At 36.5% G+C, this 22,753-nt stretch overlaps 2 protein-coding genes across 3 annotated transcripts in view; both read left to right on the forward strand.

The window, feature by feature from the left end:
• Positions 1–9,214, forward strand: part of LOC107738968 (actin filament-associated protein 1-like) — a 66,916-nt gene extending 57,702 nt beyond the window's left edge. For both annotated transcript variants that reach the window (XM_016550905.1, XM_016550903.1), the window contains exons 9-18: positions 1,916–2,065; positions 3,792–4,003; positions 4,229–4,374; positions 5,617–5,734; positions 5,870–6,106; positions 6,632–6,752; positions 7,228–7,392; positions 8,229–8,419; positions 8,541–8,705; positions 8,874–9,214. In XM_016550905.1, the coding sequence (XP_016406391.1) occupies positions 1,916–2,065; positions 3,792–4,003; positions 4,229–4,374; positions 5,617–5,734; positions 5,870–6,106; positions 6,632–6,752; positions 7,228–7,392; positions 8,229–8,419; positions 8,541–8,705; positions 8,874–8,900 (1,532 nt within the window). In that variant the 3' untranslated portion in view covers positions 8,901–9,214. The remainder of the gene's footprint in view (positions 1–1,915; positions 2,066–3,791; positions 4,004–4,228; positions 4,375–5,616; positions 5,735–5,869; positions 6,107–6,631; positions 6,753–7,227; positions 7,393–8,228; positions 8,420–8,540; positions 8,706–8,873) is intronic.
• Positions 9,215–12,558: 3,344 nt separating this feature from the next.
• Positions 12,559–17,813, forward strand: LOC107738970 (ras-related protein Rab-18-B-like). Its single transcript, XM_016550906.1, has 7 exons — positions 12,559–12,748; positions 13,001–13,056; positions 14,530–14,591; positions 14,942–15,014; positions 15,242–15,360; positions 15,700–15,766; positions 16,924–17,813. The coding sequence occupies exons 1-7, from the start codon at positions 12,681–12,683 to the stop codon at positions 17,094–17,096; spliced, it is 618 nt and encodes a 205-aa protein (XP_016406392.1). The 5' UTR covers positions 12,559–12,680; the 3' UTR covers positions 17,097–17,813.
• Positions 17,814–22,753: the final 4,940 nt, after the last annotated feature.

Raw genomic sequence — 22,753 nt, forward strand, 5'->3', positions numbered from 1 at the left:
CCGGCGGGCTTGCGGCAACCACATGTGACGACCCCGGGCTGGACTCCGCTTCGTCCACGGTGAAAGCCGATCCGGCGATCCACAGCGCGAAGTTGATGTATTACCTCAGCGACCAGCACGGATCAGCTCCAGGCATGACGAAGCGGATATCGTCCTCTTTTGAAAGGCCAAACAAACGCCTTCACGGCATGGCGGCGGCAACAACACTACTACAGCGAGAATAAAAGTTACGCCTTCATTCTTTGCATGAACCACTCCAAAGAGAAAGGAAAAATTGAAATCGCATCATATGACCCCTTTAAAAAAAAATTTTGTTAGTGTTTTAATTCATGAAGTGAACTTTAAATCTGAACTTTTTTTGGTTAAAACAAAAAAACAAACTTGGTAAAACAGCAGAGCAACAGTACTTGAAAAAAGAACAAATTGTAATCCCACAAAGTGGATGTTTATTTGAATAAAAAAATCCCATTGTTTGAACAACGCCAAAGTTAAGGCAAGGAGACCCTTCTTAAATAATCTAATATTATTTATCAAGTATTTACACCACGTTGTCTCGATCTGGGATTGAACTTTTCGGGACATCTGTTTCAGGTCTGTGGAAATTCTTTTTTTTTTCAATTTGAGACTGTCTTGCCTCCGATGTGTTGGTGAAGAATTGCCTAATTTTAGTGGAATCCAAAACTTGTGAATCTGCAAACCCGTATGATTGATAGCTCAGTATCACGGCCACAAGCCGCAGTAACTGCTGTGCTGTTTTCACATGAGTTATAGCAGCTGACCTCTGATAAACCTATGGATAAACAAGGACTGGCGTCATATAATAATTCCTGTAAAAGAGTAAGGTTATGGAAAGGTAATGAAAAAGGTCTTTTTTTATTTTATAACAAAAAATTTAGGGTAGCGTTTCTTGGCAGCAGAAACACAAACCATCTCTATCTGATCTCCTCTGTCTCTGTCTGATAGCACCTGAGATATTCTTACATCAAACCAGCAGCCAACTGCTGCACGTCTTTGATGAAAGATGGAATACAAATTTTAAAAAACCATGCAGATGAATCAGATTCGGCATATTCTTTCCAGCTGTCGTAAGTGCTGAGACGCTGTGAAATCATATTAGCCTGATCGCAGAATTTTCCTTCATGATAAAATGAAGAACTATGTCTGTATAGGTCCTTTAAGGGCCAATGGTTTTTGCATCTGTGCCTCTGGGTTTTGCCTCATGCCTCGTCACTTGGACCAAGTCAGGCCTTCAGAAGAGCAAGAGTGTCACTCTTTTTATGTATTCTTTGTCATTCTGAGCTGCCTTTGTAGTTGGCCTTTTGGAGATGGAGAAAAGCCTGTAATTTGTTGTGCTGCAGTGTCTTACACATTTTAACCCAGTCCAAATCCCATACTGCTAGTTTGCTCACATTGTCCACCATTGGTTTGGAATAGGATGTGACCTGGACGGTTTTCCACAGTGTGTCATTTTACTTTCAGTGCTCAAGTTTGTTTTTCTAGATCTTTTGTTTCTTACAATACCATTAACCACAGACCACACTCATCAGATAAAAGTATCTGAACAACTTGGAGAAGAACGGAGTTGGTTTCACGCACTGTTTAGGATTTGGATTCCAAGTCTGAAGACTTGTCCTGTCATTGTCAGTTCAGCCTCTTACGCTCTGGTCTAAATGACTAACAGATTTGTCATTTTCCATAATTCTATAATCTTTTTATAAAATAAAATAATATAATAATCTTTTTCCCACCAAATCCACCCCACAAACAAAATATTTTCCAAACCCATCCCTTGTTATAGTTGCAACACCAACTGGTTTCTAGATAACTAGCATATCTGTATAATATATTACTTCAGAAAATCTCATACATATATTTCACACTCTGACACTAATTTGCCTTTTTTTTTTTTTTGCAGCCAAAGGCAAGAAGAACTCTAAATCAGAGCAGAAAGGCACGGTGGGACGTGTGACTGGAAAGAAAATCACTAAAATCATAAGCCTGGGCAAGAAAAAACCATCTACAGATGAACAGACCTCATCGGCGGAGGAGGATGTCCCAACATGTGGTGAGTTGTTGCAATACCATTTTGATATACACTACCATTCAAAAGTTTGGGGTTGGTAAGATTTTTTAATGTAATATTCTAATTTTGTAAAATAGTATCACAGTTTATAACAACTGTTTTCATTTTAATATATATTTAAAATGTAATTTATTCCTGTGATCATAAAGCTTAACATTCAGCAGCCATTATTCCAGTCTTCAGTGTCACGTGATTCTTCAGAAATTATTCTAATATGTAACAGTAACATTTCTTGTTATTATCAATGTTGAAAACAGCTGTGCTACTTATTTTTGTGGAAACTGTGGTAATTTTTTCAGGATGCTTTTTTGAAAGTTTAAAAGAACAGCATTTATTTTAAACAAATCTTGTTAAACATTATGAATGTCTTTACTATCAATTGAATGCATCCTTGCGGAGTAAAACTATTTATTTCTTTAAAAAGCATAATACTGACCCCAAACTTTAGAATAGTGTATGTTCACTGATGACAGTGGTTTCATTCACGCAGTCTGTGTTCAGATTTATAACTGTATTTACTAATAGGCATACAGGTAGAATAATGTCTTTATGACCAGCTAACTGAAGTCAGTCACTAAATAATGTCTGTAATATCCATAGTGACAGATAAAGGTAGTAAATATCAAGACTTTGAATTGCATATTTCAGGATTTAGTTTTATCTGTTTTGGGCAGCTCCCATTGTTTTCATGCTCTCAGATATGCTGCCAAAACTAGTTGCTGTGTAGTTTTTTTCCGTCTAGGTTTTTTCTTTCTCCACCTCTTAAACACATTACCCAAACAAAGGATTGTCTTGCTCTCCAGCCACACAATACCTCGATTTTTGCCATTTTCATAACACGAGAGTCCTAACATTAGTGATTGATAGCCCCTGAAGTATGATACTGAAGCATTCTAGTTGTTGACTGTAGATCTGTTAATATTTTTACGATCTCAAAATTCAATTGTCAGTCCTGATTCAAAAAATTCAGAAAATCACTGAAGTTAGATAATGTAATGTCAGTTTATTAAATAACCAAAGTAGCAGCAGTAGTGACCTGACAATGTGATACTACATCAATATGGGCTAACAGTTTTATAATATTGTTATTCTTTGTTTATCTGTATAGTTTTTTAAAACTGTGATGTATTGCAAAATTTTACTCACTTGTTTTATCTCTATAGGACTTGGTGCTTTGCACAAATATACTACTGTTTAATCAGCAAGGATGCATTAAATTGATCAGATTTATAACCAAATTTACTATTAGGCATACATTTTAGATTGTCCTGTACAGTAACAAAATCTATAATGTTAAAAAAAATTATATTTCAAATAAATGCTGTTCTTTTGAAACTTCTATTCATCAAATTATCCTGAAAATATATGTATCACTGTTTCCACAAAAATATTAATCCGTTTTTAACATTGATAGTAATACGAAATATTTCTTGAGCAGCAAATCAGCATATTAGAATGATTTCTGAAGGATGTGACACTGAAGACTGGAGTAATGGCTGCTAAAATTCTGCTTTTTCATCAATAAATTACATTTTTAAATATATTAAAATAGAAAATTCTTCTTTTCCCCCAAAATATTAACCTTAAAAACTGAACTGAAAATATAAATTACTGGCAACATTTTTAAATAATTCTTCCCCCAACTCTATCTTCAACATTTTACATTCTGCTTGTGTGTGTGTCTGTTGGCCCAACCCTTCATTAACAGGCTATCTGAATGTGCTGTCCAATAACCGCTGGAGAGAGCGCTGGTGCCAGCTAAAAGACAACCAACTGTTGCTGCACAAGGACCGGGCAGATCTGAAGACACACATGGCCTCTCTGCCGCTGCGGGGGTGTGAGGTCATTCCAGGGCTGGACTCCAAACATCCCTTTGCCTTCCGTCTGCTGCGTAATGGACAGGAGGTGGCTGTTCTGGAGGTACGTGCCAAGTCCCTCAGCTCTTGCGGGGCAATTAATGTGTCTGAGACAGGACCTCAGGGCAGGGATTAGATGGATGATTTGGTTGGCTGGCTCTCGCTATGATGTCACTGCTGTATCATGTGTAGAGTGGATTTGCAGAGATTGCATAGATTAGTGATTTATTTGTCTCATATTCCACTGACACTCATTCATTGCATCTTTCCTCACTCTTTTTCCTGTCAGGCCTCCTCCTCTGAGAGTATGGGAAGGTGGCTGGGGGTCTTGCTGGCCGAAACGGGCTCCACAACAGATCCTGCTGCACTGCACTACGATTACATTGACGTCGAAACCACTGCTAATGTCATTCAACTGGCCAAGCAGTCATTTTGGTGGGAACCCAGTACTGCTAAAAATATTTTCATTAGCATGCCAGTAACTTCTTTAACAACCTACTTTTTCAACACGTAGCGATATAGCATTATTTTTTTCCGATTGTATTGCACACATAGCCTTACAGCCATTTGAGCTTTAATATGCTCTCTTAAAAACTCTCTCTTATACAGTATGTATCATTGGAAAGTCTGATTCATTTGACTGAACTGGTTCATTTGAAGAGTTCATGCTAATGAACCAGTTCATAAAGAGCTGGTTAACAAATTGTATCTTTGGCCAAAAGTTTCCTGCAGTGCATTTGCATCTTCACATTTTTTAATATTTAAGTATAATATATGATTAACAAAACACTGCTGTTCAACAGTATATTTAATACACAAAAATAAATTGTATTTATATAATTAATTAAATATTATATATTATAGTTATAGTGCTTATTCAAAAAACCCTCGTTGTTTTTATCAAGAGAATTATCTGTCATTAAATTATACATTTTATATTCATTACATTTATTTGTTTGTTACATTTTTAATAAATATACCAAATATTTAATATATTTGTACATTCACCATTCGAAATTTATAGGTAAGATTTTTTCTCAAGAAATTAATACTTTCATTCAGCAAGGACGTGTTCAATTGATCAAAAGTGACAGTAAAGACATTTATAATGTTACAAAAGATTTATATTTCAAATAAATGCTGTTCCTTAATTTTGTAATGTTGTATTCATCAAAGAATCCTGAAAAAATGTATCACAGTTTCCACAGAAATATTAAACAGCACAACTGTTTTCAACATAGATCATAATAAGAAATGTTTATTGAGCAGTAATTGCTGCTGAAAATTTAGCTTTGCCATCACAAGAATAAATTACATTTTAAAATGTATTAGCAGTTATTTTTAATTGTAATAATACTGCACAATTTTACTGTTTATACTGCATTTTTGATAAAAAAATAAATGACCATGAAAGTCTTTTAAAAACATTTAAAAAAATCTTAGTGACCCCACACTTGCCCCTATTCATAGTTTAATACTACTGATTGTTAATGCCTTCTAGTATAGCTAACTACTAAGCTTGACTGCAGTTGACGTACTTGGCTTATGAGTAGCTTGTATCTTGTAAAGCTACAGTTTTGAAGAATCTTTCCCATCACTACTGTTACAGTAAAGTTACAGTTTAAGTTCTCTGTGTGACGTGTACATGTAGTAATGAATATATGTATGTGTTCACAGTTTCACCAGTAAGCGTGCAGTTTCTCCAAACCCATACCTGGATAACCCGGTCAGTGGTTACGCCTGTCCCACAGGGGTCGCTCTGCATTATGATGATGTGCCCTGCATCAATGGATCGGTAAGAAAATGAACAAACTTTAAGCCCATTAAATTCTCACCTTCATTTCTGATCCTTCCTATCTCCTCTCCGTCCCTGATCCACTTTTTCTTTTCTAATCGCTCTTCTTTTGCTTGCACGCTTGCGATACGGAAGCTACCAGATGCGCACTACTCCTCCCCAGCTTCAGGGGACCGTCGGTGGAAAGAAGAGTCTCATTATGAGAATACAGATCTTTATGAAAACATGCCCTCCCCCAAACTAGCAGCCCGCTATTCTCCCAAATCCATCCACTCGCAGTCATCTTCCACAGGGCATTACAACACACCGCTCTCCACCAAATCTCTGTCCTCTTCCTCCTCTCCCTCAGCTTCTAATACTAAAACTAACCAGGTGACTAACCCAGGCTATCACAGTATATCACAAACAATGGATATCTGTATCTTATTTCTATTTTCTGCTAATAGTAACAAACATCATATGGAAATAAACACAGAGCATAGTGCATGCATTATGGACCACCCAGCTCAAGAAATGACTGCTTTTGATCTATATAATATCAATGTCTGGGTGGCCATGGCCTTGAATGGATTTACAGAGGCCTTACTTCACTCTGGGTTACATTTTATAGGCCAGGGATTGAAAAAGGGGTTGCTGACATCTATAGTTTACCTAAAAGAAAATGTCCCGTCTAGCAACATGTGTGGCTTAGTAGATGTGGTTTGCGGATATAACCTTTGTGAAATAATTTGAAGTAGTAATCTTAGAACTAAATCACAAATCACACCTTTAAAATGTAACAGGTGTTAACAGCGAAATCAAAGTCCTTAAATATCAGATGTTTGTTAGTGGCCAACATATCAGTTGCACCTTTTTTGTGTGTTCAAAAGCTCATACGTGTTTCTTTCATCCAATCAGCTGAAGGGAAAGAAAGGCCTGATCACCAATGGGTTCGCTGCAAAGCAGAAGTTGGACAAGAACCAGCCCAAAAAGGCCAATGGAATTAGCAGAACTCTTCCAGTGAAACACAACAACTCTAGTAAGAGATCTTAACATATAAGAGCACATCTGATAGATAATCTCAAAATGAGGCTCAAACTAAACTAAGCAGACATTAAGTCTGCATCCATTATCCTAGCTATTACACCACTCATTTCTTTCAAGGAAAAAGAAGCCACACAGATTTGTGGAGAATGCTGGTATGTGGAAATTGCAGTACTGTTAGACAGCAGTGGATCTGTTGACATGCTCCTTTGTAAACTCAATCACCCCAAATTCCATTTCAGACAGGCAGTCAGTCAGTCAGTCACAGACATCCTAACCATCCAGTGGCCATTTACGTGGGCTCGCAAATATTTGAATGTGGTATCCTGTATATTCTGTCTGCCTTTTAATCTGCGTTTGTGGTTTCAGAGGTCTTTAATGTGATGAAGAGACTGAATCCAAAAGTTAAAAATGGAAAGATTTTCTGATCATGGTTTACTTTGATTATAATGCGTCATTAACCTTCACAGGTGTGGACCAGTATAAGTACGGGAAAAACAGAGTGGAGGCAGATGCCAAGAAACTCCAAGCTAAAGATGAGGAGCTGATGAAGAGGAAGCAGGAAATTCGAAACCGCCTGGCCCAGCTGAAAAAAGACAGGAAGGACCTCCGCACTGCTATAGAGAACAACACAGGTGAGGATGTCAGTGGGACTATGACATTCAATTATGATTGAATCTGAGTGTTCAAGATTACAAAAAAGAAAAATCTGTACACTACCGTTCAAAGGTTTTGGTAATAAATACTTAACATTACAAATGTCTACAGTAAAGACATTTATAATGTTACTAGAGATTTAGAGATTTCTATTTTAAATAAATGCTGTATATAAATTTTCTATTCATTAAAGTATCCTGAAAAAAATGTATCAAAATTTCACAAAAGCACAAAAGTTTTTCAACATTGATAATAATAGGGAATGTTTCTTAGGCACCAAATCAGCATATCAAAATGATTTCTGAAGGATCATGTGACTTTGACGATTAGAGTAATGGCTGCTGAGACTTCAGCCATGGCATGAATAAATGACATCTTAAAATATATTAAAATAGGAAACAGTTGTTTTAATTGATAAAATTTCACACTATTACTGCATAAGAGATTCCTTTTTTTTTTTTTTTAAACATGAAAAATCTGAGCGACACCAAACTTTTGCACGGTAGTGTACTTAGAATTGTATTTTTTGTTGTAGTTTTTTTTTTTTGTCATAAGATACAATTATGATATTTTTAAAGACTTACTGACCTTGACACAAATCAAGGTTATGAGTGTCTGCAGGAGTTCTCTCTATATGATTTTTATTTTTAGTTTCATCACATTTAATTTGGCACACAAATGTTTAAACCATGTTTTGCCATGTGCCTTTAAATTCAGCAGCAGGAAAGGAAACACTGATCTGTCTTGAAAATAAAATCAAGCAGTAGTCTCTTAAGTGACAGTTATAACCTCTCCTGGCGTTTATTTCACACAGGTAAGCGTTCTCAGGCATCTTTGACAGAGAGACTTAAGAAAGTGGAGGATGAATGCAAACTAAAAGAGGAGGAACGAGTCAATCTGGAACTGGAGCTGACAGAGGTGAAGGAGAGTCTGAAGAAAGCCTTGAATGGAGGCGTCACCCTGGGCCTGACCATTGAACCCAAAACGGGCAGCTCCAGCCCACAGGTCTGGAAAAACAGCAATTTCTCTAACATAGACATGATGTAATGCTAACTGTAGGGTTGTGTCACGTTCAGTTTTTGGTGATAGAGAAAAGCAGGTATTAAAATGTCTCATCTGTTCTTAGTCTCCAGTGTTAATGAGGCGAACGGTGGACAACTCGCCCATTTCCAGCTGTGACACCAGTGACACTGAGACCTGCTCTCTGCCAGTCAACAGTGCATCTCTGCTGCGGCGTCAGACACAACAGAAAGCCTCACCTGTGCGAGGACACGTCCTCAGAAAAGCCAAGGTCAGTAAACACTTTTTTTCTACATCACACTAGGTATTAATAGCAGGTAACATATTCTGGTTCTCATGTAAAAGCATGATCCTCCAGTTGCTTTTACAGTTTACAGTGCATACGTATAATGTATTTTCCCCTATGTGCTCACTCTATTCTCCTTTTTTTTTCTTCTAGGAATGGGAGATGAAGTCTGGCACATAAGTTCTTTTCCACCAACTTTTCACTTTCATTGTATCTATTTATTTAATTTTGTCCATGTATGAGTGATGTTGAAATTGAATTGACTGAACCATAGACACACTATTTTCCAGAATTAATTCTGGAAGACCTTGACTGGGTCCGGTGCCCGGTGCTGTTTTATCATTATTCATTATAGCACTATCCTTGGATCATGATCTGACTATAAAATGACTAACAAACGAGGAAAAACTCAAAATAGAGGCCAACAGTAATGCCACAATACCAAATGTATATATACTACTGTTCAAGATTTTGGGGTCAGTACATTTTTTATTTTTTTTGAACATTTAAATACTTTTATTGAACTTTTATTCAGCAAGGATGCATGAAATGGATCAAAAGTGACAGTAAAGGCATTTATAATTTTTTTTTCAAATAAATGCTGTTCTTTTGACCTTTGTTCAAGGAATCCTGAAAAATATAGGACGGTTTTCACAAAAATATAAAGCACCACAACTGTTTTCAACGTTTATAATAATAACAAATGCTTCTTGAGTGTCAAATCAGCATAATAGAATGATTCCTGAAGGATCACGTGACACTGAAGACTGGAGTAATAGCTGCTGAATATTCAGTTTTGCCATCACTGGAATAAATGACGTTTTACAATATATTAAAACAGAAAGCAGTTATTTTACATAATATTTCACAATGTTACTGTTTTTCTCTATTTTTAATCGAATAAATGCAGCCTTGGTGAGCGTAAGAGACCCCAAACTTTTGAATGGTAGTGTAACGTTAGAGGAAAGAGAATTTTATTATGATTTTATTATTTATCATGACAGAACACAGAACATAGTATGGTCCATAACTTACCATCTAAATATAATGTGCACAAAACGCACTGATCTCAGTCGGTAATTACTTAAAAGTCTATAAAAGTCTGTTTCTTTCTTCAACAAGAAGCCATTAATGGAAGACAAAATCTTCAAGTATTTATTTGTAAATGTTTAAATAAATATAAGCCACTCTGTGTTTGTATGTTGATGTTTAGTAATGCCTTTCATCGGGCTTCACACTAGTTGTATAGAGCAGCTTCAGGATAAACGTCTTAAAGGGATAGTTCACCCAAAAATGAAAATGTGATGTTTATCTGCTTACCCCCAGGGCATCCAAGATGTAGGTCGTTTCAATCGTTTTGATCGTTCCGATCGTTTCGTGTCTTTTCACATCAATGTATCGTCCCGAGCCGCAGGGTTTAATTTGGTTTTGTGTATGTTTTTTTTTTACTCTCAAAGCCGTGATTCCCATTCACTTCCATTATATGACTGACAGACTGCAACGGTTTGTGTTAAAAATCTTTGTTTGTGTTCTACTGAAGAAACAAAGTCACCTACATCTTGGATGCCCTGGGGGTAAGCAGATAAACATCAAATTTTCATTTTTGGGTGAACTATCCCTTTAAGGTAAATTACAGAATGTGATCACTCAAAGCTTGTTCTTTGCAGAAAAAGTGTAATCTGTATGAAAGTATTTTACCAGCCTCTGCTCCTCCTCCTCCTCCTGAGTGTCTGGCCCATTATTTTCAATCCAGGGGTCTGGCCAAACTTTTGGCTATGGTAAGAGCAGCCCATGGGGAACAGGGCAGCTCAGGCCAGGGTGTGGTCCTCTGTTGGCTGACTGCTCTGGAAACTGGGCCTGAAAGTACCGCTACACTTCCCCTCCGCCGAACACACTGCAGCCACTGCACTGAAACAGCTGAAACACCAGTACACTGCAATGCATCATACACTGAGAGTTATACATGTACTACATTCTAACACAAATAACACCGCGTCCATATGTGAAGTTTCATTATAGTTTGCAGTCTCTAGCTGTGCACGTGCAGGTTTTAGGGCTTGTAAGTAATCCATTTGCGAAAGTTTGGTCAAACAAATTAATATTTGGCAGAAGAGTTCAGGCTGTAATCCTGCTTTGTTTTGACCACTCAAAGTCCATCCACCTGATGTACTGAAAATGGTGCTTTTAAGCAGTGCTTAAACTGTTCACTCCTAATTCAGCCAGATTATGGAGTCTTGGTGCTTAATTCATACCAACTTTCGTATTAATGTTCAAGGCACATTTATAACTTTGTTTATTGTGCAGTGAAGTTTGCTACACATTTTCAAGCTACACTATATGCAGGGTCCTGTGTAAATATACTTCTTTTCTGCTTGGGCCCATAAATCTTAAGAGCTTTTTTTGTTTGTTTTTTGTCCAGACATTTTGTACAAATCAGCACTGGATGAAACCTGGTATCAGTATATTTGTAAAGGAGAAGCTCCAGCTCAAAGTCGATGAGATGCTTCAGTCTTTCTGCACAGCTGCTTATTCTTTATTCAAAGTGATTTACTGATTCGACAAAGTAAAAGAAAACCTTTAGATTGAGTCAGCTTTCAGCCTCACTTTGCAGAAATAAAGGAATGTGTATTATAATTATAGGAATGTGGAATGTGAAATCTTTGCTTTAAATGTCATTTTAACTTTGAGGGTGGGAGCAAAGACACCATTGTTTGTTTTGCACCTTATGGATATTACTGTTTTATTTTGTTGATGACTGTTGTCAACTTGGCAACAAAAGGATTGTATATAGAAAATTAAACTGCTTTAAAAAAAAATCTTGTGTGTATGAATGTGTACCAATTTGTGTATTACAGTACCTCCATAGACCATAAATGGCAACATTTTTAGATTTTGTGAAGCTGTAATAATATTCAAATCACAATGACCCTCTTAGTGATGTGTTTCACTCTGCCAGTTTACTATTGTAGATTTTGCTTCACATAAATCTAGCCAAAGAGTCTTAAAAAGACGGAAAGCTTCTTTTTAATCTGGCTAACAAATCCCACGTTTAAACAGTTGCTTCTTAGATTTAGTTACTTATGCAGAACACTGGCGACCTCAAGTGTGCGAACATAAAACAATGGACCTTTTTCACATTTCCGGGTTTCTCAGCAGCAGAAGTCGTCATAGTTGGGTAAGTTTGAAGAGCAGCGAATGGGAGAGCACCACAAATATATTTTTTGCATTCCCAGTTGCTCAAATAGCAAAAGAAAAACTCCACGATAGTGTTTTCATGACTTTCAATAAAAGGAAAATTGAGAGAGACTGATAACGGCTGTCAGAAGAGAACGATGTCAAATTTACCGTCCCTCCCGTTGAGGCTGCATTAGAAACACCCTCTCATTAGCGTTAAATGTTTTTTTTTGTAATTTGATGCAAAGGTGATATAATACAAAGAATAGTGTTATAAATAGACATACATTATAAATAGTAGACACATTTAAAAAAAAAAATACAAATATGAAAAACTTTCGAGGATTTACGATGCTGATGACCGGTAAACGCGTCATCACAGTCTTGTGAAAAGGGTCCATCAGATTATTCATATTTCTCAATTTTGTTTTGTCACGTGGTATCTGTTACTTTTCTCAGCGCTAGTCAAGATGGACTAATCAAAGTTGTTTTTGAATAAAGATTTAAAAAATAATTGTATAGAAATACATGAGGAGGATTTCCATTTTGTGCGTCTAGTATAAAGATCTTGAAATTAATAAATAAAACGATTATACTCTACTACGATGATGATTATAAACCTCCGCTAGATGGCAGGGCTGTGTTTTACAGATGTTTACCTCCATCGAAAGATTTTACCGAAGAAGAGAAACGTTTGGCCCTCAAATAATAGTTTTGCTTTTCCATTTTATATATTTTTATTTATATCGACAGTATTTTTGCTCATAGTGGCATCTTCTGGAAAATATGACTGAGGATATTTTAACCACTCTGAAAATACTGATCATCGGAGAAAGTGGAGTGGGCAAATCCAGGTAATTATACTTCAAGTTTACCGAATGTCATCTGATGGAGCAAAAACAACAACACATTGCACGAGCTGCTTAACGTTATATTAAAACAACCTTTCCTCGCTTTAGATAGGAACCTCTGAATGTTTGTCAGTTCAGTATTCTCAAATTCCCATACCACATATATTTGCAGACGTGTGCATATGTCATAATTTGCTAGTAAGAAGGAAAGTACAGTCTCTGATTCACCTTTCTTTCCCCTCTTCTCTTCCTTAGTCTTCTTTTGAGATTTACAGATGATACATTTGATCCAGAAATTGGTGCAACAATTGGTAAGCATGTAAAATCAGTCTTTTTTCAAAATATAAGTCCAACACACATAAAAGCAGGTTTAAACACGACAGTATTCTCATCCTTTGTAGCTAAAACAGACATTCACATTGTGTTTTGAGTTTCTGATAACTGATATGTAAAACAATAATAACGATTTCGTTTAATTGTTTGTCTTTATAATGTAATGAAAACAGAAACCCAACCAAATCACAGCTCGCATTGACGTCTATCACACATTCCTCACTAGTGCTGGTCTGACTTGAAAAACAGCTTTACTTACTTTGTTGATTTCTGGACCTAAACGTTCAATTTTAAATATTGAAAAGTATATTTCTCCACATCAAATCCTGTTTAACAGCTACATGTTCTCACTAGTGTCTTTACACTGGAGATCAATTAATAATTTACTGGTTATTATTACCATATATATTGTGGAAATTCATTGGTTGTTCAAAGCTGTGGCCATCACTTTGACACATTTAGGTTGACGTGTGTTGATGTGACCGCTGTCTTCTTTTCAAAGCCCCCCAATCCAAACCAAACAAGTCCAGATCTCCTTCTTTGGCTTCCTCTGGTAAATCTGTCAGTGCTGTGCTGAAATTCAGGAGTACTTCATGCCTCCAGATCTTTCATTCACAGAGTGCTGAGAGATTTATTCCCCTGTCATCTTTACACATACTTTCATTTTTCTTTTATGAATGTAAGTCACTTATGTTTGTAAGTGATGTGGCTTTGCTGAGTGATGAGACAGGTGGTTGAGTCGTCCTATTTTCTTTTTATCTTTATGTAATAAACCCACAATTCCCCATTCAGCTATAAATTCTGGTCTTTCTAACTTGTCGCTCTGGGCTTGTTGCCTGACAAATATCTGGGGCCATTAAAAATTAAATCTGTCTCACTATATATGTATGGTTTTATCATAATCCTCATAAAACATCTAGACTGTATTTCCATATATGATTGTGAATCTTTTTGAATATTCCACCTGACTGTTTACATTTGCTAGTGTTTGTATATGTGTGTGTGTTTTAACCATTTTTTGGGGACAAATATTTTGTAACCATCTTTTGGTGACAAATTTGTACCCAGAAGTGAGGTAAACCTGACAAAACCTTTCTGTTAAGGTTAGGGTTTGGTTACAGTATATTTATAAGGTTATATATAAAACTCTTCCATCTACAATTGACCCTCTAAAACAAGCACTCTCTATTCTATTTCTATTCTATCTACTTTTTATTCTTTTTATTTATCATTAAAAAAAAAACGTGCTTCGTGTACTGAATTAGACTAACCGGGACTTGTCACAGCACTTAAATAATGTTGCTCTTTTTTTGGTTTGATTGCTTCTACTGTCATCCGTTGTCAGTCGCTTTGGATAAAAGCGTCTGCTAAATGATTAAATGTAAATGTAAAACAATGAAAGTTGATATGATATTCTATATGTACTAAACACATAATTTATTTCCATTCAGGTGTAGATTTCAAGGTGAAAACCCTGGCTGTGGATGGGAACAGAGCAAAGCTTGCAATCTGGGTGAGCACGTGTTTTATCCCAACATTTAGAGATTTAGAGTTGCACAGATTTATGTTTTGTGAAGTTAACTATTTTCCCTCACTTTTTGTTAGTTAGTTAGTTATTTAGACATATTTAGTCTCCAGGGCAATCGTGTCTTAGTTTGGACATTACTGTATGGAATAGATGTAATAAGTTCTTATAATGCTTGTTGACTGTGTTTTACTAATGTAACACAAGATGGCAGTGTTTTTCTTTTCTTTTTTTTCTCTGAAGGCAGGCTACTCTTTTATAATGTCTTTATAAGTGAAAATATTCATTGTTCCATATTATTTAACACTATTTGCCTTGATTTTGTTTCGTGTTTACAGGACACAGCAGGTCAGGAACGTTTTCGAACTTTAACACCCAGTTACTACAGAGGAGCTCAGGGTGTCATTCTGGGTGAGCAAGCATGCATAAAACAGTTTTTTTCACTATTATACTATTTAACAAAAAAACAACAACAACATGAAAACGTTGTACCACTTTAGAATAATCCAAAGTTATACACTGATAATTATACACGATAAACTGGAATGGTGTCTGAACCATAAAATGTTGTGATTTATAGTTGTCCAAGCCTCTAAATGTCATTTTTAAATTGTCCCGCTCGGATTGTGTCTTTTTAGTGTATGATGTCACTAGGCGAGAGACGTTTGCTAAGCTGGATAACTGGTTGAATGAGCTGGATACATACTGTACAAGAAATGATCTTGTCAAAATGCTGGTGGGAAACAAAATTGATAAGGTAAGTTACATTTAATGCACTTAATGTGTTTTTTTTTTATTTGTTTTGTTTAAAGCTGTACAAGTCCAGCAGAGTCTTTGCACTCATTGTCATATATTTTCCTTTGGTCTTTAAAACACCTGCCTGGACCCAGTTTCCAAAGCCTGACAGACAGATCTGCTCTCTGTTTGCTTTTTCAGCTTCATCTCTACACTGCTCTATATGTATCTATAAAAAATAGTAGTTATTCTAGATTGTTAAATACATAATGCTGATGTTGTCATGGAAAAATGGTTCTGTATTTGTAACTCTAATGAAAAACGATGCCTAATTCAGAGCCGTTTTTCTCTGTTTGCGTAGGAAGACCATGAGCTTGAGCGAGAAGAGGGTCTGAAGTTCGCTAGAAAACATTCCATGCTTTTCATAGGTGAGTTGTCACTAAGATTTCCCGAAGAATTACTTGAGCCCTCCTTATTCACTAATACACTAGCTTTAAATAGGAATACACTGACCTTTTACTTTGGTTTCATTTCCAATATTTCGTTTCAAGATTCATCATCTTCACACATGGAAAAATCTGACTTTTGACGTAAGCTAGGTTATTCAACTGCCGTAATACTCAGAGGCTACTATTTTTAAACACTTAGGCCCATTTGCTGAAAACAAAGATTATGTTATTTAATTGAGAGATGGATTGTTTGTATAAGTTGAGCATTCATTTATTATGACAGTAAATTCAAGTCAGACTTTACAATGGTTCTGATTTATTTCTCATTTGAGCTTGTGTAATCGTAACAGTTCTGTATATGTATTTGTGGGTGACGTGCTGCATTCTTCTCCACTGTGGGTTTGGTTTGTAAGTCATGTGACACGCCTCATGAGTGGGTATGTAAGCAGCAATCTGTCTGAATTAGCCATGAAGCCCTCAGACCAAATGAAATCTGCAGATGGACACCATGGCTGCGGTCTGTGTGCTTGAGGCCAATGCTATTTTTTCAGATTTAATGTTTCCTAATCGCTTCTACTTTCTCCTGATTTGTTATATTTAAGGCCAAGTGTTTCTTATGTTTTTGCAGCACACCAGTCTCACATTTCTTTTTTGTTGTTGTTGTTTTTTTTGTATTTGTTTTGAAAGAAATTATTCAGCAAGGATGCATTAAATTGATAGTAAAGGCTTATATAATGTTACAAAATATATATTTTTTAATGCTTTTCTTTTGAACATTCTTTTCAGCATAGAATCTTGAAAGAAAAAGTTTCCGTTTCACAGTTAAAAAAATGTAAGCAGTTTTCAACATTGATAGTAATAAGAAATGTTTTTGAGAACTAAATGATTTCAAATATAGATATAAATATACAGTGGGTACGGAAAGTATTCAGACCCCCTTAAATTTTTCACTCTTTGTTATATTGCAGCCATTTGCTAAAATCATTTAAGTTAATTTTTTTTCCTCATTAATGTACACACAGCACCCCATATTGACAGAAAAACACTGGTCATGCCATAGATTTCTACAGGTGTTACAGACCTCCTTTATGTGTAGTGTGTGTACACTTGTCTCTCTCTCTCTCTCTTTCATACAGAGGCCAGTGCAAAGACGAGGGATGGTGTTCAGTGTGCATTTGAGGAGCTGGTGGAGAAAATCCTGCAAACTCCAGGCTTGTGGGAGAGCGTGCACAAGACAAGAGGAGTCGCCCTGTCTGAACTCTCTGAAACTGGTCAAGGAGGCTGTGGGGCGTATTGCTCACTTCTCTAACACAAAAACGGTTTAAACAGTGCAGGTTAGATTAGTTAACGCTTATGTATGCAGGATACATAAACCTTTTTTGCCTATGTATCTGTGCAAGCACACAAGCAAAATTCAAGAACACTCATATCTCATGCTAAAAGCATTAATCATTTAACTGGTCCAGCACATACAATATTAGGACAATTGCTGGAAAACTAGATAAGCCTTAGGGGGGACCTTTTCCACGTTTTTTGCAATGAAATTAATTTAAAGAGCTCTATTGAAGGCATGCTCATCATTTGTGTTCGGGAGGTGGATAAAAAAAGCTTAATTACTCCATTATACCTCAGATCAGTTTGCATATTTCTCGTAGTGTTTTACTTTGTTTTGTCCCATTGCCTGTGTTTCTTATTTAGGGAGAAGTAAACACTCATCAGTCTAACTCGACCTTTCAAACTGCTGGAATGAGACCTCAGTAGAACACAGATTTCCATCAACATGCCCTCGCTTGATGTCTGCAACGTGCGGAACTCCGTTCTTTCTTTATCTGTCCATCTTTGGATCCCACTTTTTCCTACTGTCAGTCACTTGTTAATTCTCTTTCCTCTCTCTCGCTACATGTATCTGTCTTCAATTCAGTTCTTTTAGTTCCGTCACTTTTTCTCTGTCCCTCTGTCCCTCTCTACAGAATAATAGAGTTACCAAGATTTTGGATCTGTGTTTTACTACATTTATTGACATGGACCGCCCGCATAAAAACATGTTTTTGAAAGGTTTATAAATCAAGCAGATTGGCACAATGCGTCTCTGGTATAAATATAAAAGAGGGTAAAAAAATAGCTGGAATAGCAAGGAATAGATTAACAAGAAAAGGTTCATTTCTTTCTTTTGGATGGGAACTTTTCGCCTGCAGACTCATGGACACAGTAAAACTTACTGTCTTGACATGACTGTCCATCTCAGAGAAAGGAAAAAATGTTTAAAAATCCTTCGAGTGAGTCATTAGGGTGTGACTATAGATGGCTGGTTTTCACACACAGAGAAATGGAACAAAAGAACAAATTTAGAAATAATAAATGTTCACCAAAAAAAAACTATGACACTGAACAGCGATGCCAAATGAATATTTCCATTCTCCTGGTTTAATCTGGACTATTTAGTCTGTTATGTTTGTTTTAGAGAATCATCCAGGGGGTCCCAGATGTCTGGTCTTGTGTTCATTGCTTAATAACTGGGTGGTAAAATCCTGCTGAGAGCCAACCTCAGTTCCAGCAGTTTCAGAAAGTGTGTGGCACATGTGGAAGGAAACGCTGGGTTATACACCCACAGACAATTTACTTATTTTGAGCATTTATGCGTTCCTTTTCACTTGTTTTGAAAATGTGAATTATTGAGGAATTATAAATGTGTCGTGTAGTTTCCAGTAGCATGCAGTGATGTCTTCTGTGCTTTTTATGGCAGTTATATGTAATGGTGTATGCTTTGACCATTCACTACATATCAAAATCATCCCATATGAGGTAGTTAGTTAATCACCATTGATCTGAGGACTCCTAACTAATTTTGGTTTGGGTTCCTTAAATAATCACATTGATATTTGTATGCAAGTTATTGCTATTCAGCACTAAATCCAATGAATACACAAGAGTGCATTTACACAATATTGCATACTGTTATTGCACATTAATTGCTGTATGTAAATACTTGCTGATAATGGTCATAAATACATTGTAATGTTGATGTTTGACTCTGCACTATAATGCTGCACTTCAAATGACAATATTTTGTCTTTGAATACCTTTTTCTCTCTCTTTCACCTTCTCTCATACTTTTTCCAGCAGTGAGTTCTTGTTAAATATGACCCACCACAGGAATGCATCTCCAGGCCTCTGTGATTTCACCGTTTCCCGTTACATTTCTGCGTGAATACTGTAGTTACTGAAGTGTTTGCTTATTCATGTGTTCAGACGGCATCTTCATATGGTTTCTGCAGCAGTCCGATGTGGGTGAATCCAAATTATTGCATTTGGACAGACAGGCAGGTCCGGTAACCATAGTGATTGCAGGTTTCTCACTGTAGATGTGTCTTCAGAGCCGTTTGACCAGGAGGTGCGTAATTCCAAGTAGACAAATGAAGGCCTAGCCGAAAGATCTTCTTGGATAAAGTGCAAAATGTTTTGAAGAAAGTATGTGTCGATCATACATCATCGGTGAATTGCGGTGTCTATACTGTATTGTTCTTCAGTATGTAATTCAGTACGTTATATTTCCCCCGAAGTCTTCTCTAAATGCTCCCACCTGCCAGTTTCATCTTTCTCTTGGATCAGAAAGGGATATTCCAAGCACAATATTATAATTGTATGATATAATACTGAGGCCTAATTACTCTGCTGGTTAGGGTATAGTTAAAAGCCTGGTTTGGACCAGTATGCTGAGGATCACTGTCCAAAATTCAACGTGTGGGTGACCAGCCATTCTGGTCTTTTCAGGGTAAGGATATAAATCAACTTTCTTAGGCCCTTGTATTGAGTTTTGAATGCTGTGTTCCTTTCTGTTCAGCCAGTTTAGGTCATTTCATTTTAGCAATGTATTGTTAGTTTGTTCATTTATTTGCATTGAAATTTCATGGAAAGGATTTATACATCTCCAGAGCTGGAAATACTGCACTCTTAATTTGATATAAATGCATAATACAGAAATAACCAGAGTTTCTGAGGTCAAGTGTTAATTTTTCCTTGTTTTTGTCAGTTTTTTTTTTTTGACAAAAATATCCTGTAAATATAAATATTTTCACCACATCTTCATTCTAGTCAGATTTAGACTGACTAAAATGGCATCTAATTTCATTCGCAGTTTCGCATAATTTTGTGCAGAATGTTTATGTTATTACGTTATGTTTATGTGTAATCTCATAAGATGTGTTTGGGTTAATTAATCGTTAACCAAGTGCTTCAGTTTCCCGTTATTCATTTACTGTTCTGCCACAGCAATCAGATATTATTGACAGTCAGCCGAACTGCATTTTTATTTAAACAGAAATGTTGTTAGTGCATTTTTAATATCTAGCATTGTGTTTGTGTTTTCCCTCGTCTTATATATTGTTTAGCCTTTAGTCAGTGCTAGTTTAGCAATTTAGTTGGTGAGATTAACACTTCTGGAATTTGAATTTGTGTTGCCATTTGTGGAACAGTAATGATAGACTGTTGAAGATCTTTAGGTTCTGTTTTATTATCTGTTTTATTTATCAGCCTATGTCTTATTAACCATCGTCTTTGATTCTTTCTTTCCCCTCCTCTCTCTCGTGCATGGCTCAGTGATCAGACAGCTTCTCTGTGGGCTCATCACACTTTCCTCCATGAGATCATTATAAGACTGCAGTGGTGGTTTCATAAGGTGTCGAGTTCCCAAACATCACTGCATTTGGCCTGCTCTCACACCCTGCTCTCGTTATCAGTCTGATTGATTTGCCGTATCGGCCGGTGGAACGGAGACAAAACAGTTGTGGTTCGGAGAATGGCTTGTGGAAAGGGTCAGGGTTTAGTGATGATTTCGGGATCTGTATTTCATTCTAGAGACACATTTAGCACATCGTGCTGTGTATAAACCAAAGGAACAATTTCATTAGACTTCTATGGTAAATGCATCTTAATGGGGGGTGAAATGCAGGGTTTCTTTGTACCACATATCCTCTAGTTACTGCTGGCATATTTGGCCAGTTTTGAAGCCTCAGATAAGCGTGACATTGGTCTGAAAAGCAATTTGCTTGGCTGCCATCCATTTCCAAATCCTTCTTAACCTAGAATAAGACTGTCTGAATCTGAAAACATTATTTATGTTAAGTATCATGTTGATTAGAAATGTCTGTGGTATAATGTGCATAATTTTTTTGCAATAATCATCTACAACTGTCATAATCATTTGCCTCCAAATGTATAAAATACATAAACTGTTAGAATAACCACAGTTTATTCTCTCTAGATAAATAGTTGTTCTGACTAGTTGGCTATGTACCTTGGAAGCTGACAAGCTTTGTGTGGCCTTTTAACGACATTTTAGCAGCTGACTTGTTCACAAAATCGTTCTTTTAACAAGTGTTGGTTGGTTGTAATAACTTTCCTATCACTTTGCTGAAACTGCACAATCTGGGGAAAAAAAAGCAAATATTTACTTTCAGTGGTACAACACATTGTCACTGGGGCAGTACCCTCAAAGGGGCAAGTTTGTTCAATTTCTACCCTTAAATAGTACATATTACTACCTTAAGACAGTGGTTCTCAATTGGGGGTCTCCAACAAAATGTCATAGCAATTTGTATCTATTTTACATTTTGGTGAATTGGTACAATACGTATGAATTCGGATGATCTCATTTGTGCATTTTTGTATGATCCGTTTATACCCCAGTGGCGGTCATGTTCAGAAACGGGGTTTGGGGTGAACCTTCATGCTTGCCTTTATTAAAAAAAAAACAAAGATTCATATTGTACAGATTCGGATGAAATCGCCCTGTAAATTAGTTGCACTGAGATCAGTTTGGGGCCTCAGCAAACTTCCAAGGAGGCTATAGGATGACTTCAAATGTTTAATTATATTATAAAAAATCTCAATACAAATGCTAAACGAACAAAAAATGTAAACTGTAAACTGAAATCATATTCTTAATCTATTCACATTCCCCTCCCAGCCCAAGTCAAGTTTGGTTAATTATTTTAAAGGGGTGCTATTATGCTTTTTCACTTTTTCAACTTTAGTTAGTCTGTAATGTTGCTGTTTGAGCATAAAAAAAGATCTGCAAAGTTACAAAGTTCAAAGTTCACTTCAAAATTTGATATTTTTTTTAATAGAAATCACTTTTCAAAAACTACAACGAACGACTCGTTTGGACTACAACGCATATTTTCCGGGATCTGTGATATCACAAATATCGACGAATGGGACGAGACCTGGTTGAGCTGAACTAGAGAAGGCAACAAGTGTTATCACTATGTCAGAGACGCTAGCTTTCCCAAGGCAGACGAACTTAGAGTGATTACAATCATCCGGGTTTAAATCGCGCTCAAATTTATTTGATTTTGACGTAATATTTACACTGAAGCTGGCAGGCGGCTATGATAAGGGGCATGACATTTCCCGACAAGGCGCCGAGTGGAGCCAATCACAACACACACTGGCCCAGCTAACCAATCACAGCACATTTCGTATTTCAGAAGGCGGGCCTTCATTTGATACAGGAACTATTCGAGCCGTTCATGCCAGACTGAGGAGAGAGGTGTTGTAATAATGTAAAATATGTGAAAAATAATGTGTTTTTCAACAGCCTAGTATGAGAACATGTTCTAGTACACTCCCAAAACAAAATCAAGACTTCGTAAAAGAGCATAATAGGACCCCTTTAATGTGTCAACACTCCCAGTTTCTGTTAACAAATCTAATACTTTAAACTATCGTAATTACAACAGAAATACCAGAGGAATTATTATCTTATTTAGTATAGGCATCCTTCCAATGTCAAGTGAAAGAGGAACCACTGCCTTAAAGTTTATTTAGGATACTTATATGCACCATTTAGGGTAGATACGGTACAAAGGCTTACCTTTTGAGGATACTGTCCCAGTGACGAGTTAAAGGCGCATTTGTTGCAATTTTTTTCCTACAGTGTGGCTGCTGCTGAGAGCTGACCAACCA

The sequence above is a fragment of the Sinocyclocheilus rhinocerous genome, unplaced genomic scaffold, assembly GCF_001515625.1.
Source record: "Sinocyclocheilus rhinocerous isolate Xijiao unplaced genomic scaffold, SAMN03320098_v1.1 scaffold735, whole genome shotgun sequence".
In the NCBI taxonomy this organism is placed as follows: domain Eukaryota; kingdom Metazoa; phylum Chordata; class Actinopteri; order Cypriniformes; family Cyprinidae; genus Sinocyclocheilus; species Sinocyclocheilus rhinocerous.

Bases quoted from the DNA above. Each gene is read 5' to 3' on its own strand.
- LOC107738970 (XM_016550906.1), top strand. From the start codon at position 12,681: ATGACTGAGGATATTTTAACCACTCTGAAAATACTGATCATCGGAGAA. The intron at 13,057-14,529 runs GTAAGCATGTAA...ATTTCCATTCAG, and splicing joins AGAAATTGGTGCAACAATTG to GTGTAGATTTCAAGGTGAAA. The intron at 14,592-14,941 runs GTGAGCACGTGT...TCGTGTTTACAG, and splicing joins GAGCAAAGCTTGCAATCTGG to GACACAGCAGGTCAGGAACG.